At 43.0% G+C, this 19,024-nt stretch overlaps 1 protein-coding gene across 2 annotated transcripts; it reads right to left on the bottom strand.

Moving 5' to 3' along the window:
* Positions 1–638: 638 nt before the first annotated feature.
* LOC143150074 (alanine--glyoxylate aminotransferase 2-like) lies at positions 639–16,968 on the bottom strand. 2 transcript variants are annotated; one of them, XM_076318084.1, is made up of 9 exons: positions 15,572–16,968; positions 7,434–7,513; positions 7,175–7,293; positions 6,466–6,700; positions 4,042–4,135; positions 3,320–3,528; positions 2,805–3,030; positions 1,921–2,313; positions 639–1,220 (listed from the first exon to the last, which is right to left on the bottom strand). In XM_076318084.1, the coding sequence occupies exons 2-9, from the start codon at positions 7,496–7,498 to the stop codon at positions 1,110–1,112; spliced, it is 1,452 nt and encodes a 483-aa protein (XP_076174199.1). In that variant the 5' UTR covers positions 7,499–7,513; positions 15,572–16,968; the 3' UTR covers positions 639–1,109. The 2 variants fall into 2 exon arrangements, with proteins under 2 accessions (XP_076174199.1, XP_076174198.1); XM_076318083.1 differs by lacking the exon at positions 15,572–16,968 and adding an exon at positions 9,077–9,222.
* Positions 16,969–19,024: the final 2,056 nt, after the last annotated feature.

The following is a 19,024-nucleotide window of genomic DNA, read 5'->3' as shown; positions in this document are numbered from 1 at the left end:
ATACAGCGAAGCAAACAATAAACTTTTATACGAAATTATCTTTCGGTAAATTTCCAGTATTTGTTGAATTCTCGATGTTCTAAAGATCGTTCGTGATATTTTAAATCGTGGAGCTCGTGCTCGTTCCACGGTGCCGCGATTTCATATATTTCGCGGCTACCTCGAAGTTATCGAGGACTATGGCTAAATTTATCAGCGCATCCGCGGATTTAACGCACGGAATGTTGTAAACCGCTCGAAGTAAACGAAGTAAAAGCACCAGCAATGAAAACGTAACTACACGTGGGGTCACGGGTTCGAGGCGATAATATCTCACGAACGTCTAAACTTCCGTTGCACGCCAGAACACGCTAGAAACAATTCTGCGTTGTCAGCGTTTCCTCGCCCCAGTATTTTTTTTCTCGATCGTAATTTATCGATCGCGGATCGGGTCACCCAACGGGAGAAAAGTCCAGAGGACACGACCGATCGTGAACGTTGAACGTGTTCCGTGAAACGCTCGAGGAGCCCGAGAGATCGCTAAAGTAAGAATATTTAAAATTCTACGCGCGCGTAACCGATTGAATCGTTACACTTTCCACCGGCCGCCGTGAACGGCTGCAGCGGGCGTCTCGTTATTAAATAATGGGACAGACGCGTACGGAAAAATAATATTTATTAAAATAACAGGGTGGTGGAACGGAACTCGGTAGCAGAACCGAGCGAGAAGTGATCCCACGCGGGAAGACAAGATGAACAATTTCAGCGAACTCTGAGCTCGATTTTCCCGAGCCACGAACAAAACAATGTTCTTTCAAAAATTTTTTTTTTCTCATTCACTTTTCGCTTGGAATCGCCACCAACTCGGTCCTGTTACGAATTCCGGCTTCGCCCTGTACATTTCACAATTGTCATATTCTCGTAGTTCGCTCGTTAACAATTAAACGAATCTTAATTCTAACTACGGTGTATACACGATCGATTTATATCTCATTCGCAGGTATCGTCGTTCCGCCAGCATGCGCAACAAATCGTCCGTCAATAGCCATTCGCGTTACGGGTTAATAATACTTTAAATATATCGCGCGGGTGGGTATCCTACTATTTTATAAATATATTTCGTTTACATGCTAATTAGCGCGAACGAGACGGGGCTTCCCAGTGGTGCACGCGTTGTTCTCCGTTTCGACGTCCATTTGCGAAATTCTGGCTTCGATGATGGTCGTCATGGGCTCGTACTCCTGTAATAAGAACAATTATAATATCACCCGCGAAAGTTTGCATATTTCGAAGCTTGGAAATCGCCCGAGAATCCCACCGATTTCAACTCGATCGATTTTTCGTAACTCGGGGCACGAATCGTTCGAGCCCCACTCGCGATAAAAATGGCGCACGTGTTTATCTAAGTACCGACACACTGTTACGGTACCGTATCGAACGTGTTCCATTGGGAGAAAGAGAATCCATTCGCGCGGATCAATTCGAGAAATCCACGCCACTACGTAACCGATCGTCAATTAGTATACTTCGAGACACGTTCCTCGAGTTGCGATCGGGATTCGGAAGAATAATCGAGTATCGTCCGAGCGTGTTCAAAAATGAAATTTTTCCCGCGAGAAATCCAAGATCTGGGCACGATCGAGTCGCGTGAACCGATATTACGATTTTCGTATCGGTGATGTTCGTTAACGATCGCGATCGATCCGTACGTAAACGCGTGAACCGAAATTACGATTTTCCTATCGGTGATGTTCGTTAACGATCGCGATCGATCCGTACGTAAACGCGTGAACCGAAATTACGATTTTCCTATCGGTGATGTTCGTTAACGATCGCGATCGATCCGTACGTAAACGCGTGAACCGAAATTACGATTTTCGTATCGGTGATGTTCGTTAACGATCGCGATCGATCCGAACGTAAACGTAAAAAACGAATCACCTCCTCGACGTCCACCTCTTGGAGCACCTCGTCGAGCACGGATACCAAATGGTTCGCGTTCTCGATCGTGAACACCATCGGTGGTTTCAGTTTCAATATGTTGTCGTCCGGTCCGTCGCTGCTGATCAGAATCTTCTTGTCCTTCATCCTGTTCACGACGTGGTTCGCTTCTTCGGTCGCCGGTATCCTCTCGAGTCTGTCCCGCACCAACTCGATGCCCACGAAGAGTCCAACGCCTCGTACATCGCCAATGATGCGTCTACGTTTCATCAGCTTCTTCAGCTCGGTCAACAGGTACCATCCAACCTTGAGGGCGTTCTCCTGGAGGTTCTCGCGCTCGATCACCTCCATCACTGCGTTCGCTATCGCGCAGGACACAGGATTACCGCCATACTGAAACCAAAAGGAGAAATGTGAGTAATTCACCTAGTAATTTTCACGGTACGGGTTCCCATAACTGGGTACCAAGTAATTTCCACTTGACATTCTCTTTTCGAGAGAAACGCACGCGTTTCGCTAAAATTGAAGAATCCCAGAAATTGACGTTTCTCTGTGACGACGTTTTTACACGCCAAAATAGAAATATTTTTGCAAATCTTCCACGGTTATTCGTGCACGTGTGTTTCAAGGAAACGTTGATTTCATTCCATTCGGAAATATTCATTCATCGATGAAGTACTGATCGTGCAAGGTGTCTCGATGAGAGAAGTACGTCTTTGATTTTTGTTTGCATTCTCTCGATGGGCAGAATATTATCGTAAATCGTTCAGAATGGTTGTCGAGTCGGGACCAATGAAATTGAATTTCTTTCGTGTTCCTCGACCAGCGAAGTTTCGTTAAAGTTTCCCAATATTCCGTGTTCGAAGAGTTTCGCGACCAATTACCGTGTTGAAGTACTCGATCCCGGTGGCTTTGAAGCTTTCCGCGATGGCGGGGGTCGTTACGACAGCAGCCACGGGATGACCATTGCCCATGGGTTTGCCCAGGGTGACGATATCCGGTATGACGTCATCCCCGTATAACTGGAAGGCCCACGTATGGCTGCCAACTCTGCCAAAACCAACCTGGACTTCGTCCGCGATGCATACACCGCCAGCCTCGCGAACGTACCTGTCGATCGTTTACTTGTTACAAACAATGGAACGGTAAATTGTTGAAATAAATTATTGCAAAGTAAAATTATCCCGAACGTTGTCAATATTTCGATCGTTTTATTCCAGTCTTCGAAAAGTTACGAAAATTAATATTTGCGAACACATAGCGTTCGAAAGTGTCCGAACATTCTATTAATTTCCTTTACTTGAGTATCTTATAATTTTTATAACTTCTCCATCGCGCATTCTGTACGTTCCTCTTGTTATTTGTTCTTGTTTTTTTTATACACTTTTAATCGTCGTACCTGTACACGTTTCTGAAGTAATTCTGCGGTGGTATAATTTGTCCGCCGACAGATATTAAACTTTCCGCGATATACGCGCAAACGCCGCGACCCTGCGCCTTCAGGTTCTGGCAGATGTTCTTCACGTCGTTCGCATACTTCGCACCGAGATCCTCGCCGGGATAGTCGCTTTCGCGATACTTTCCTCGGTAAACGTCCGGGCAGGCCGCCTGGAACCACAACGACCGTTGTACATTTATTTTTAAAACTCGTCCCGCGCGTTCAAAGTATTTTCGTTCGTACGGGACTAATCCGAGTTTAATAAAACTAGTACTTTCGAAGTTGAGATACTCGAGAACCGTAGAGGTTCAGCCAATTGTTGTTTAAGAAGTTATCGATTAGTAATTGTAAAAAAACTTGGTAATACGATCAATTTAGAGGCCTAATGAGAACAGTTCTTGCAAAGTAGGTATATTATTTTCTACAAAGCTACTAATTGTAATTGTAGAAAATTTGCAGATATTCGTTGATAGTTGGTAAACACGCGTGACAAATTCTTGAATAAATTCAGATTTTCTTTTACAAATTCTCAAAGATAACCTCTTAGGACGTTCGAAAATAAAACCCTCCAGTTGGCTCGTTTCTTTCTCTTGACAATATCGAACTGCAGATTGCAATATTTGGAGATTATCGATGTATTTGATTTCACATTCGTTACAAGAAAACGGTTGAGGCGTCCTTACCACGTGAACCCAATCCTTCTTGCCCGGTCCGTTCGGTTTGTTGAACTTGTAAGGCGATATATCGATCATCGAGGTCAAATGGCCGTGATAAGCGCTAAAACAAGAAAGAACAACTATGAATGAAAACCTTCCTCCCAGTCGCCGCGTTTGTTCACTAAGATCACCGTTAAACTTTACAAAGCGTCTTTTATTCTTTTGTTTCTTTTTTTTGTTCTTTTTTTTTTTGTTTTCAGTGCTCCTCTAGGTCGCCCTCTGCGCGAACACGAAGCTACACGAGAATGGCTTTCGTCATCGACGATAAAACGAGGATCCCTGAAAATGTTATTCGCTCTTCGACGATCGTGATCGAGAAATGGAAGAAAAAAAAATGAAAAAAAAGGAAACAAATATATATATGTGTATGTATGTATATGTTTATATATATATATGTATATATATTTATATACATATATATATATATATATATATATATATATATATATATATATATATATATATATATATATATATTAAACTGTTCGACAACCGAGCACGTACACTACACACTGTCAGCTTCCGTATCGGTAACAAGGCAAAGGAGAGCGCATAAGATGTAAGATTACGTTATCAACGGACCTAATTTCGTGTAATGGAGATCGCGATGCGGTCGTTGCAACAATGATCGTTCACGGGTCGTTTGCGAAGCACCGTATCGTCGCGAAGCGAAAAATGCAACTGTGAAATGTGGGTAGCGCAGCTGCAACGAGCGTGAATGGCAACACGAGATTAATAACGCTTATCCGCGCTGCAACGGAGAACATTGTCGCGCATCTTTCCACGCGGTAGGTAAATCCTTTTCACGGAAACAATTTTACCCCCGCGAATCTCTCGAACACCGACACGAACATCGAGAGATCGACCCCAACTCGTACCGGTCGTGATTCGAGAACGAAAAATACAACAAAGCTCCCGCGTGCGCGTACTTTACGCGAACGGAATATTTGGAAATTGATCCGCATTCGTTCTCCGCGTCGAAACTCGTTCGTATTGTCGATTGAAACGATCGATTTCGATTCGCGACAATGGTCTCGCCAACGCTCGTCCTCGCTCTTAACAACGTAATCTCGCTTTATGCACGAATAATCGAATTACAATATATATCTCGTGCTCTCTCGTGGTCCCCTTCGGCCTCGTACGCAACACACTCTTCGATTCACTTTTTTCCTATTATCAACATTCATCTGTTCCCACGGGGATGACGTGGAATCCGCTCCAATCGCCCCGGTTAGGTGGAATCCTCTCTAACAGAGTATAAAAGAGTACTTTGTTTGTTTTTTCTCGTATTTTCTCTCTCTCTCTCTTCCTATCTCACTCTCACCCTTTCTCTCTCTTTCTCTCTCTCTTTTTCTCTCTCTCTTTCTCTCCCTCTCTCTTTCTCTCAGTTCCTCTCCCGTCTCTTCTCGTAGTGTGGCATACGTGGTACGTTCGTGTCACCTAAAACGACAATAGCTTTATGTTCGGCGAGCGTGCGCTTAGGCGGACCTGAAATTCGTGGTTCGTGGCCTCCGGTCGTTCCGTAGTTCTCGCTCCGTCATTGGTCCCGCAGCGTCGTGTTTTCTGGCGAATCAACGGCTGTAAACAGGCAAAAAAGAAACCCATTCGATTAGTACGATGATCAGCGTTCACGGTCTCGGTGAAACTGTTTACACGTAGCCTGAACCATCGAGCTCGCTCGTGTGCCTTGACACCTCCGTTACTCTAGCGGGTGTAGTCGTTTCGCATTGGCTATCCCGCGGTATTAACGACTCACACGTTGCCGAGAATTCTCGTGTACGCCGGAAGCTCCACGCGTGCCGAAAGATGAACAAAGTGTTCCCCTGGTAAATCTTTCAGATTCGTCTCGTTTCCGGATGAATTTCGTGTATTTTTTTTTACTTTTTTTCTTTAGTTTTTTTTTTTGTCTATCGCATAGTCCCCGTTCGTTTGCGACGAAGCCATGTAACACGTGCACACGAGAAAGAGGATACATTTAGACGGAAAAGCCAAAAGCAGGCGAGGCCCTGTTGAGTGCAGCGCTGGCTGAGTCGGAGCAGAATCAATTGGCCGCTCGAGGTCACCGGCCCCCACCCTACCGGACTACCCCCACCATCGCTCCGCGCGGAGCACTCACCGTCTCTCGAGCGATCGATTGAATTTGATCCGACCGTGGTCGACGATGTGCGAAACAACGAGGACGATTTCGCTCGGGAAATAATTATCATCCGGAAATGTTTCGCGCGTATTCCAGTGTCGTTTCCACGGTTCGATTTCTCGTAATAATAATAAAGTTGTAAGTAATAAAATCGAGAAGCGAAATCGTCTCGTGGTTTACGTCTCCCGTTTAGCTCAAAGCACGAGGTTGGTTTTCATTTTCCACGTCTCTCTGTCTCTCGTGGGATGACTTACTGATCGAGAGTGATGACATCCCTGTTGTTGGTGTACGTCTGTGCGAGACGTAGGGCGAGATCGTTGGCCTCGCTACCAGAGTTCACCAGGAAGCACACGGAAAGTGGTTCCGGAAGGAGCGAGGTCAGACGGCTCGCGCAGATCACCAAATCGTCGTGGAGGAAACGATTGTTGGTGGAGACCAGCGCCATTTGTTCCTGGCCCGCGCGCACCACCGACGGATGACAATGGCCGACTGTAAGTGAATTCATCGAATAATTGTAAAACATCTTGTACCAACGATGTTTCAACGTCTTTTCGTTCCCTCGATTCTTTTCCGTTTCATTCGATCGTAATTTGAAAAATAGATTCCAGAGCAATATTACAAAGGCGTAACTGTGAAACAATATCCTTTCGATATTGCAATAAGTATTTAGTAAGTAAATAAGTATTTAACGAGTTCAAAAGCAACGAAGATTGGAATATTGTTTACAAAGAACCGTGAAAAAAAATACTCCTTCTACGACTATCTATTAGGACCGAGGGTAGAAAGAATTTGAAAGAGACTCGATGAAAATGTTATACACCAGGATGTTACTATAAAAGAATACTACTATCGGTGGACACTTTCGCCGCGAGAGTAAATTGAAACTCGACTCCAGAAACGATCGAATTAAACGGAGAAACGTGTAAAGGAAAACGACACGGACAATCGACACTTGTTCCATACCGTGGGCAACATTGTTGATGCAATCCAAATAGCGATTGCCTTTTTCATCGTACATGTATTGTCCCTCGGCTCGGACGATCTTCAATGGATTCGACTTGTAGAACAATTTGCACGCCTGCCTGCAAACACGATTATTCCATTCGTATATTAACCGTTTGCATCCGCGTTTACGTCACTTATTGATCGAGTTGGTACGTATCGTTCCTCGCGATAATAGCGAATAACGACAAATAGGAGACGCGATCGATCGTACACTTACCCAATGTAGCGTTCTCGAAGCCTGATCGTCTGCGATTTAGGCATCTGTTCCAGGGACTCGGCCATGACGAGCGATGACGTCTGTAAAAATCGATTCGATCATTGATCGAGTTCTCGAAAATATTTTTTTCAAAATCTTTCCACTTTCCAAACTGTCGTGCTTTCCGAGACGCGTGAACTCGGAACGTGGTACTCGAAAATTTGCAAACTTTCGATCAACTGCTATCGAAAAGTCTAATTAACATTTGTAAGAGATCCTTCGAGTTGTCGAACTTCTCAAAACTCGTCGACTCGAAACGTAACGCTCGAAGTCTGCGAAATTTCGATTTCCACGTCTTTGCTTCCGCGAGTTTACTTGCTCGTCTACGATTAACGAGAATCGTTAACGATCGGTGTTCTTCGACGATAAAAATAACGTATTCGTTAGCATTTAAAGCGAGGCTCGATTATTCGTGAAACTTTCGAATGTATTTACGTATTAACGCGCGACGTAATTACCGACAATTTCTTCAAGGACCAGACAGCTGTGTTTGGAAATAATTTGTACGGGGATAATTACGATTTCAATTTCTTTTTTTTAATAATGTGGAACGATTAACGAATACGCAACGAATTTATCGGAAGTGAATAAACCGTGATTGATAATCTTTCCGTTGGAAAGCTGGATATCGGCCATTCCCCATAGGATAAGTAATTTTCCAGCGGCTGATAAGTGCACGTGATTACTACGTGGAAGTAGTACTTCCATACGCTCTTTCGCCCATAGTTCCCATGCCGCGAGATAAATCGTCTTTTAGGAAAAACAACCTATCGCTCGGTTGTTCGCACTATCGGCATCGGTTTATTTATATTGTTATTACGTCTGGTCTGTAACAACTCGATACGGCGTAATATAAACAAACGGATCCACTATTTATTAACGTCGACATACGCTAGAATAACTCGATAGTAACCGATATTACGAATAAATCGATCCACCGTTTCGATGATATAATTTTCATGGAAATTAGTCGTACATTGTTCGCGTACGTATACTGTAACGAAGCGATAGTACGTGATACAAAGAAATCAGACTGAACCCGCACTATTATCGCTCGACGAGACAAATAATTCGAAACGAATCGATCGACCGTTTCGACGATGTAATTTTCATGAAAAAAAAATCATGAAAATTAAACGCAACCTATACTTTAAAAACTCACCGCGACGTAACGCAAAGAAATCGGTTCACTTTTTCGAAGATGGTATATTAATAGTAACCGACTGTGTATATCGTTCGCGTAACAATTGACTCTAACCTATACGACGCGAGACGATCCAAACGAATCGATCTCTCGGTTACGAAGATGTAATTTTTACAAAAGTCAACTGTACATTATTCGGCGAAAAGTTCGGATGGAAACGCGCGCGTCGCGGAGAATTCGAAGAAACGAACGAATCGCGCGAAAAAAATGGATAGATAGATGGATAAAGAAAGAGAGATAGATAAATAAATAAATAAACGCGAGAACGAAAGAAACGAGTGCCGAACGATGAGCGCGTAGACGCGCGCAAAATGCAGCCCGCGAAAGTGTTTCGTCACGAGTGAAACGCCCATGCGCGCGCAGATTGCCTGACGGAAGAGCGTAGTCAGCGAGATCGTACCTGAACTCGTGGTAATCGTAAGTCACGGTTCCTCGACTTCTGAATGCAGCCGTCAGCTGAGTGCCGCGACCTACTCCGGTGACGTCATATATAGAGCTTGCCGATTGTCGGGAAGAAAGCGGGGGGGCTGCGCGCGCATTATCCTCTTCGCCCTAAAACGATATTAGATCGCTCCGTTTCCACCTCCACCGCTCCCGTTGGCGCTCTATCGGCGAGTTCGCAATCGCGACGCGCGCGCCAGAAGCGGATGTGGGATCCGAATCGATCCGCGATCCGTTCGTACGCGTTTGTTTTTCTAACCGCTCCGATCTTTATACTCTTTATTTTCGACAACACGATCCTCCCTGGAACACGTACCGAGCGTTTATACACACCGTAAGACGAGAACGAACAGCGAACAAGTACAGTGTAACGAATAATCGTAGATACGATACGTGACCTCTGTGGATAAAAATATACGCGAGCATTTATAACGAGGGAACGGTTCGATCTCGAATCGAGGCGTAACGAGGGTGAAGACACAATTCTATACAGCGATCTTTTCGCTCAGTCTTCGGAGATTCGTGAAAAAATTAATCGATACTGTTCATATTCGCGCGATTCCGCGTTTCCTTTAGTCCGGCAGTCGTTTCTCCAGCTTCCACCTGTACTCGGGTATATCTTCTGTCGAAATTCTACTCTCTGTCGACGTTCCTTGTCACTCGTCGCGTCGCGTATATCGATGGTCTGTTGCGCAAAAATTTCTCTATTCTGTCTACGTTCCTTTTAGTCCAGATGTCATCTTTCCAGCTTCCACCTGTACTCGGATGTGTTATTTTTCGAAACCGTACTCTGTATCGACGTTCTTCTTCACTTGTCACACTATATATATATATATCGATAACATCCTGTGCAAAAATTTCTCTACGTTTCCCACGTTCTCCAAGTGTCATCTTTCCAGCTTCCACCTATACTCGGATGTATTATTTCTTGAAATCGTGCTCTCTATCGACGTTCTTCTTCACTCGTCACACTGCATATATCGATAATATCCTGTGCAAAAATTTCTCTACGTTTCCCACGTTCTCCAAGTGTCATCTTTCCAGCTTCCACCTGTACTCGGTTATATTATTTCTCGAAACCGTGCTCTCTGTCGACGTTCTTCTTCACTCGTCACACTGCATATATCGATAATGTCCTGTGCAAAAATTTCTCTACGTTTCCCACGTTCTCCAAGTGTCATTTTTCCAGCTTCCACCTGTACTCGGATGTAACATTTCTCCAAACAATACTCTCGATCGTTGATGTTCCTTTTCACTCGCCACACTGCATATATCGATAACATCCTGTGCAAAAATTTCTCTACGTTTCCCACGTTCTCCAAGTGTCATTTTTCCAGCTTCCACCTGTACTCGGATGTAACATTTCTCCAAACAATACTCTCGATCGTTGACGTTCCTTTTCACTCGTCACACCGCGTACATCGATGCAACACGTTCGAGTTGCAAGTGTCCTAAGCACTCGCAAGTTCCAAGTACGCTGCACTCTCCCCTTGGTCCAAGTGTCATCTTTCAAGATCCCAACTGTACTCGACTGAATTTTTTTCACGAAAGTTTCCATCGTCGATCTTCTCTGTCACATGTCGCATCGCGTGTATCGATGTTGTCGGTCGGGTGGCGGACGAGTCGCGGCGTTATTGCAAAAGTAGATAACAAAAGGAAACGTGGGTGTAGCGTGATTGTTCGTCGGATAAAACCGAATCAGAGGAACCGTACGGAGGTTGAACAAAGTAGACCGTTGACGCGCCACCGCGTCCAATTCCGCCCCGCTGTTCTCCATTTCAGCGCGATCTGCCAGAGCGGAGATACCACGAGGAGGATGTGTTGCATGGCGTGTTACGAAAGCGAATAAAGTAGAGAAACGTGACGAGGCTGCGACGGTTTCGTCGAACGACGCGGAATTTAGGGAACGTTGAAAACGAAGGAGAACCTCTTTCGTTGAAAACATCCTCGTTACAGAGAAGAGAATAGAAAAGCGGAAAAATGACGATAAAAAAAACTGCGATCTTTTACTTTCGAAGAACATCGAATAGTGAACTTACGAAACGTTCAAACGAGTTAATAGATTTCACCGTAGCGAGAATTTTACGACGGTCCGTTGAGACTTTTGCAACGTATCATTTCTATCACCATCTTTGGTTCACTTTTCTACACGATTCTATCCGATCCATCGAAAATTCCCCTCTCCTTCTTTCGAGATGGAAACTCAACCGGGATGCAACGACTGTTCGTTTAAAGCGGAATTAGAACGATCGGGGCGCGGAATAAAATCGTAAATTCCGTTGAAAACGCGCGGGGTAATTGTGCGTGGAAGCGCAGCCCGGTTTAGAGACTGAAATAGAACGATTAGAGAGAGACCGTGAGAAACGGAGACGCGGCAGAACCGCGTTGCTTAAGGGGGCCGATTGCACTCGCAGGAATTTAGAAGAAAAATGGTACCGCGATTGGAGCTGTCGCACAAAAGAGGATTCGTGTGTCGGAGAATCGGTGCTCGATCAATTTTCACGGGGAGTACGTAGATGTACCGAACCGATGTGGTGCTCGAACCAAGTGTTCAATTTTCACGGAACATATTTGAAAAGAATTGCAACCGCGTGGTCGTTGCAACGAAGAAGGGACCAAGTCGGTGTCCTGAATTTCGCGATACGTTGGTGAACGCGTTGGAAAAATTGCGAGGGAATTTCTAGCGTCTGGCAGCTAGCAGGGAAGCAGAAATAGATGACCGTGAAAAATAGAAACGCAGTAGAGACGTGTCGATCGTAGAGCGTAGGCGCCACGAACGAGGTAAACCGTTCACGGTGTGTAAACGATCACGGTGTATACATTACCGGCACGTTCCGATCGTAAACACCATCATCGAGAGGGAAACACGAAGATCTTAACACTGAATGCACGACAGAGTACTATTTCGAGCAACGATCGACACCGTTTCTTGGAACCGCGAGCGTAATTGTTATTATCGTTTCGTTATCGTATTACGTGAAACAATACGTTGTTATCGGGTTGCATAAAATTAGAGATCGGATTTCGGCACCACTCGAACCGTATTTCATCGAGATTTCGAGCAAGCTTTATCTTCCGGACAGTGAACGTCCAACGATCGGTACTGTTGTATAGGTGAAACACTTGCATAATTCGCGATCGTTGTGTTCTATCGGCACGAGGTTTCGAGGAGGAAACATTCCTGGAGGAGAGTTTCAGAATTGCAATCTTCGAGAATGATCAAAATATTATCGTTGAACGGTAAACGACGTAACGTATCGATTCGAAATTTTCCAAGTGGTTTTTTCAGCGGGATTTCCCTTCTTTCGAAACGATTCGTCAAGTTACGATCAATCGTGCTCTCTCGATAACAATCTTCCCACTTCTTTGTGAAATTTTAATAGATTTTCGAGCATTGGTGTCGGGAGAGCACGATAACCCGAAGAGACGACACTGTTTTGTAGATGAATGGAACTGTGAAGTCATTTCTGAGAGATTTTGGGCGATTAAAATTTTCGAAACTTCGATCTGGACACTTGGAACAATTTTGAAACTTCGAGGGAACGAAACGATTGATAATAGTCTCGAACGTGATCTTGATCGCTGCTTGGGGAAGCGTTTCGAGAAAAGGAAAATCCCGATTGGAAAACGTATATTTCGAATCGATGTTTAACATCGTTCATCGACCGGTTGCAATATTTTAAACTTTCGTGAAACGAATTGTCCGTTTCTCACCTCTCATCGGGAGGAAACATCGCAACGGATCGAACGAGGATGCAAAAATGTGTATACAGCTATCTACCATCGTGCCAGATATAAAAGGTCTTTGTATCGATCTGAAACAATATCGCTTATCTGGTTAAAAATAGCGATGTTTTTGTTTAAAAAAAAAAAAAAAAAAAAATTACAGTGATTTTCCTTTGGGAAAGTTACACGCTCGACAAGTAACAAGTTCGCGCGTTGTATATTTATCGACGTGCCCGCGAATAAGTCCGCAAAGTACTCGTGTTTACGAAATCTCCAACTTTCGTCTCGCGTGCAATTCACGCTTTGTAAACTCTCGTATCGTTAAACGTCTTTCAATAAAAAAGATCCCCGTAAACGGAAGTTCAACGAGGCTCTAAGTAAACTTGGAGGATCGCAAAGGTCTTGGACGATCGAGAACTCGATCGACGAACCAAATCGTGGTTCAATGAAACAATGGGGACTCGCGTCGAGATATTTGCATCTCTCGTGAACGCCGTGAACGTAGCTCGGCCATTCGATGCACGGGATCTGGTTCATCGACGAGTATCGATCGAAAAGTTTGCTCACCCCGTGAACGTGCCCGATTCGTGACCAAACCAACGGCCAATTACGTGCTCGCGCGATAAAACCGGCCCACCGTACGCGCGTGCACTCTTCGACTCGCGGCTATCATTTACAAATACGCCGCGCGAGCGAACGTGATTGATTTCACGCTGGTCACGTGCCTACGCGTAAATTTCATCGCGTTCTCGCTGACGAAATTCCGTTTCCACGAACTCGGCGAATTTTATAACGAAATCGAAGCAAGACTCGCCGTTAGAATCACCGGGAACCTCGTCCACGGAATTAATCTCGTATAAATTTTAAACGAAAGCATCGTTTACTTCGTAACAACGGTAGAAATTTCCTTCAATTACCATAGAAACGATAATATTCAAGGATTGTTCCTCGGAGTATTTTTCGTTGGAAAATTAGCGTTACAAAAAATAATCCGCGCACAGTTTGCTCGATTAGTTTCGTCGTTCTTTAAGAAACTGAAGAGCTGTTGCTTCGATGAAATTGCATCAATGATTTTGAAAGGAAGGATTGCATTTCGGTGAAAATGTTACAATCGGTTGGAACATTTTTTCTGATTTTGTAGGTTGAAAAATCGTAGGATATAGCGGAGATTCGATACGGTGGATTGTTGGATGAATGTTGTCCGATCAGAAACCGAGTTAGATTCGTCGTTTTATTCTTCGAAAGATGATATTAGTGTTCGACGAACGTGTGCAAAGTTTCGCGTAGATCTCTCGAGACGTTCGTACATTTACAGTTGTTCAAAGTTCAAGTGTCGTGGTATTTCTTTTACAATGGAAAAAACGAGGAAACGTATCGAACGATCTGGTATTACGTTGGATGGAATAAGAAATATTTCCTTCTATCTATTATTAGATGGAGAAGTATAGATTTTTATAATCGGTGACGTTATACGAGCAACGAAGTTATTATTATTCGTAAATAACTGTGTCACGTTGGATGTAACGAGATAAATCGTGTCTACGAACGATTACGCGAATTGAACATTTTCATCCGTTCGGTGAAATTATTCGTCTCTTTTATCAACGAATGATTGTATTTTTTTTTTAATTTTCGGGGGATTTCTGGAAATTTTCAAAGAGAAAAGATCGTTTCGATGATCGGTGTATCGATGAACACGGGTTGGCGATCAGCACGAAACAACGCCGTGGCTGCGAGTCACTCGTACGTCTATTGATAGTTTCATGCAAAGGAGGGCGACCTCGTGTATAATAATCGCCTGACATTGGCATCGTGACTGACAAACGAGACTAGTGCGATTTAGACGCGTGTTTTTCTCGAACGACACACGGCCGTGCCGATCTCTCGTTTCTGTCCTCGTCGTTGTTGTTGCTCGATCGTTATTCACGCAACGTCGACCGAAACATCGGTGAATTCGGTACAGCGATCGGTCTCGCGTTACCATTATTTAATCAACGAACCACCTCTCTGCTGTGTCAATTGCTCGCGGAGCTAATTGCGTGTACACGAAAATTCCACAAACACTATCGATTGAACGGAAATTTAAAATCGATGTCGAAAATTCTTTACAATTTTTTATACCGAAAAATAAATCAATATTTTACGAGTTGAACCTGTCCTCGATAATCGAGAAATATAGATTGTACACAGATTCACGAAGTTTACCAATCGAGACCAGTGACAGGGACACGTGAATATCCACGAGTAGAAGTTCACGCGTTCGTGGTCAGACACGAGTCGAATCGAAGCTTCGAACGAAATTTCAAATAATATTCGGACAAGTGTAATTAAATTGTATCGTTTCGATTCTATCGTTACACCCAGATGAAGTTTATAGAATGAATTACATTTGACCACCTTGAAAATTTCAATCGAAGTGTCCTGAAAATTAAAATCTCTCGCGGATAAAATTTACTCCAATATTTCGGATTATTGCTCCATGGAATTTTCTCTCGTATCATAGATTCAAGTTCGTTGTTTAAACACTACTCGATGCAATTGGAGTACAATTATTAAACGTTACTTTTATCATTGAACGTTCTCCGACCCTAGTTACCTACCATTATTTCTCTTTTTATTTAACTCGTTTTATTTCTCTACAATTGTTACGATTTTCGTCACTTCGTTGTGTTATAAACTCCTCGAAGACCAATATACCTAGAAGAGTATAAAACATGCTGTTACTTACTTAAAAAATGCTGTTACAAACCCTTTCCTCGATTTACTCCGGAGACTTTAACGCTCACATGGTGTTCACCAAGGCAGTCACTGTATCCGCTCGTTCGATGAAAAGTATTAAATAAAAAGAGTAAAACATCATCGATTTATACTATTTTTTAAACCACGATATTTTTTCTTTTCATTGTACCTTTATTCGTGACAATCTCAAACCGAAGGTTTTTACATTTTTTTGCATTATGGGTTTAACAGTATTAGCAACTTTGTTTCGTTGTCGACCCACGCTACTATTTTTTTTAAATTATACTTTTACTCGTGTCAATCTCAATTCGAAGGTTTGAAGGTTTCTATATTTTTCGTATCTTAGCTTTGATAATATTAGCAATTTTGTTTCATGGTTGACCCACTCTACTATTTTTTTTTAATTATACTTTTACTCGTGCCAATCTCAAGCCGAAAGTTTTTACAATTTTCGTATCGTGGCTTAGATAATATTAACAATTTTGTTTCATGGTTGACCCACTCTACTATTTTTTTTTAATTATACTTTTACTCGTGCCAATCTCAAGCCGGAGGTTTTTACAATTTTCGTATCGTGGCTTAGATAATATTAGCAACTGAGTTTCGTTATCTAATTCACTATACTATTTATTTTTAATTATACTTTTACTCGTGCCAATCTCAATTCGAAGCTTTTTACATTTTTCGCAATGCGACTTTAACAATATTAGCAACTTTATTTCACGGTTAATCCGCTCTACCATTTCTTTAAATTATGCTTTCATTCGTGCCAATTTCAAGCCGAAAATTTTTACATTTTTCGTATCGTAGCTTTGATAACATTAGCAACTTTATTTCACGGTTAACCCACTCTACCATTTCTTTAAATTATACTTTCATTCGTGCCAATCTAAATCCAAAGCTTTTTACATTTTTCGCATCGTGACTTCGACAACATTACCAACTTCGTTTCGTGGTTGACCCAACCCCGCCATTTTCTTTCAAATGATACTTTCACTCGTGTCAATCTCAACCCGAAGTTTCTCACCATTTCTCCTATTACGAGCTTGATAATATTAACAATTGTGTTTCGTTGTCGAGCGTTTCTCGTCGCGAGCAGCGTCCAAGATTGCAAAGACGAGGGCGTCCGCGATACTTATCCAACTTTTTACAACCGTGCGGATCTATCTGCTCAACTAACGTTCCTAGTGGAAAGTTTCTCGACCTCTTTACTCGTTATCGTTGTTATTGATAGATTACCGCCGCGAATTAACGCGTATGATTCCGTTCGCGCGTGTAATCGTCAAACAAGGCCCGATCTTTTTTCAGCGAGCTCGACCAGCCGGTCGAAAGCCCGCGGCAATGAGCATCGCGCGAACGAATGCGCGTCGCGTTCACTCGCGCGAACGAATTTCATTAGTGCAACGATGCAGTTGCAATTTCAACGAGCCGCATTTCGCGGAAATTTTCCACCGCTTGTCGGTTTTCGTGCGTCGTTCTTATCGCCGGGGACGACAACGATGACTCGCGTCGCGAATCGACTCGCGAATTTCAATTCGCCTCGGAATTTAACATTATTTTCCAATAATGTCAATTATTGTAAGTCAACAACGAGGTACGAGCGAATCGTTGTTCCACGAACGAGATTCGAAGCCCCTAAACTTGCGAGTCTCGAGAAACGAAGACTGGTAATCTTTTATTACGTGACGTGATTCTTTCTTCTTTTTTTTTTCGTGAACAAATTCAGAGCAGGACAGACAGTTTCGTACACGTTACAGACGTTTGTTATGTAATTTCTGAGAGAGTATTCTGTAATGGTCTCTTCTCGAAAATAACGAGAACATCGAAGTAGATATTTAGAATCGAAATCGGAATAATTATTCTTGATTCTTCTCTCGGTCGTGATATCGGTCATTGGTGTATACATCTACAAGGCAAATGTATAGAAATTCTAAGAGGAATACGAAACACTTCAAGATCGATACATTGAAGATTAACGCGACAGATTATAAATAGAATATGGTAAAAACTTTGCGTAGAAGGAACGAGCTACTGTTCGCGAACAGTATTCAAAGCTATGGTAATATCGGCTACGAATTGATATTTTTCAAGGCAAAGTGTACTCGGAAAGAAGCTTGCGTTTGTCTTTTATAATATTCCGTTCCGTGGAAAAAATTCACCAATGATTCGTACAATACCTCACCACTGACTATTGAAATTTTTTTTTTTTTTTTTCTTTCAGAAGAATAAGTTCGATCTTTAAAGGAGATCGGTTCGTCGATACGCGAAAAGAACCTCTTCTTTCGCGATACTTGTTTCGTAATGCAATTTCCTTCGTAAAAAATTCACGAGAGCTTTGTAGAATTTCTTAACACCGACGATTGAAATTTTGTTCCGTTCCGGAAGAAAAGAGGCTGGATTTCTAAAGGAAGTTGGTCCATCGACGCGCGAAAGGAACCAGTACTTCTTTCGCGATACTTCTTTGGTAATGCAATTTCCTCGGTAAAAGATTCGCGAAAGCTTCGTACAAATTCTTAACACGGACGATTGAAATTTTTTGTCCGTTCCGGAAGAAAAGAAGCTCGATTTCTAAAGGAACCTGTACTCCGGTACAAAAAAATTCACCAACGTTTCGGTTAATTTCTCGACACGGAAGCTTGGTAACTTTCTTCCTCCCAAACGCGAACGAATCCGGATTTTGAACGGAACTGGACGATGTCGAGCTTCGTCGAACGAAGACCGATTTCCAATCGTTTCGTAGCGATTCGTGCATCGGTTTTCGGTGCAAACATCGACGAAGCAACACGAAGGTAAACACGCTGGACGACACGTGCCGCACGTGGACGATAGCGATACGCGCGTGATAGACACTATCGCGACACCGATAATCTACCGCTGATACATTTGCAACCAGCCTCCGTTCATTGTGTACGAACACATATGCACCATCGTTGTCCAACAAAAATTACAAACGAATTTAACAACGACCGGATAAGAAACCGAAGTTTCCTCGATAAGATAATCGAAGTCCGCTTCTTTCTTTTGTGTGTGTGTGTGTGTGTGTGTGTTTTTCCTTTTTTCTTTTTTTTTTCCAAAGCTCGAAACGACATTGGTCGTTCGTGGAGTATCTGGCAAACAATCGACGATTTTTCCGAGTTACCGAAAAATCTCTGAGCAAACCACGTGGAGATGATTGACGATTCGTTTGATAACAGATAAGCGGCTGTTACACGACGCTCCGTAGCAGATGCTGAGCTTCAGAAAGATAAGAAGGTTCACACCTAAGTATGCGAATTGTTATCGTTCCGTGGACGTAAATTTTCAAATTGTGTTACATTCACTGTACTTTGTCGCGTGTATGATTCTCTTTGACGTCATTTCTGACGTTACGATCTGCTTCAGTATCTTCGTGACAGGATCGCACTTGATAGGTGTTCGCGAGCGGTATTCAAAGGTATTCAAA

The sequence above is a fragment of the Ptiloglossa arizonensis genome, chromosome 8 (assembly GCF_051014685.1).
Source record: "Ptiloglossa arizonensis isolate GNS036 chromosome 8, iyPtiAriz1_principal, whole genome shotgun sequence".
NCBI classification, from domain to species: Eukaryota; Metazoa; Arthropoda; class Insecta; order Hymenoptera; family Colletidae; genus Ptiloglossa; species Ptiloglossa arizonensis.
Note: the sequence above shows the minus strand (reverse complement) of the source record. Positions and strands in the feature narration are given on the sequence as shown.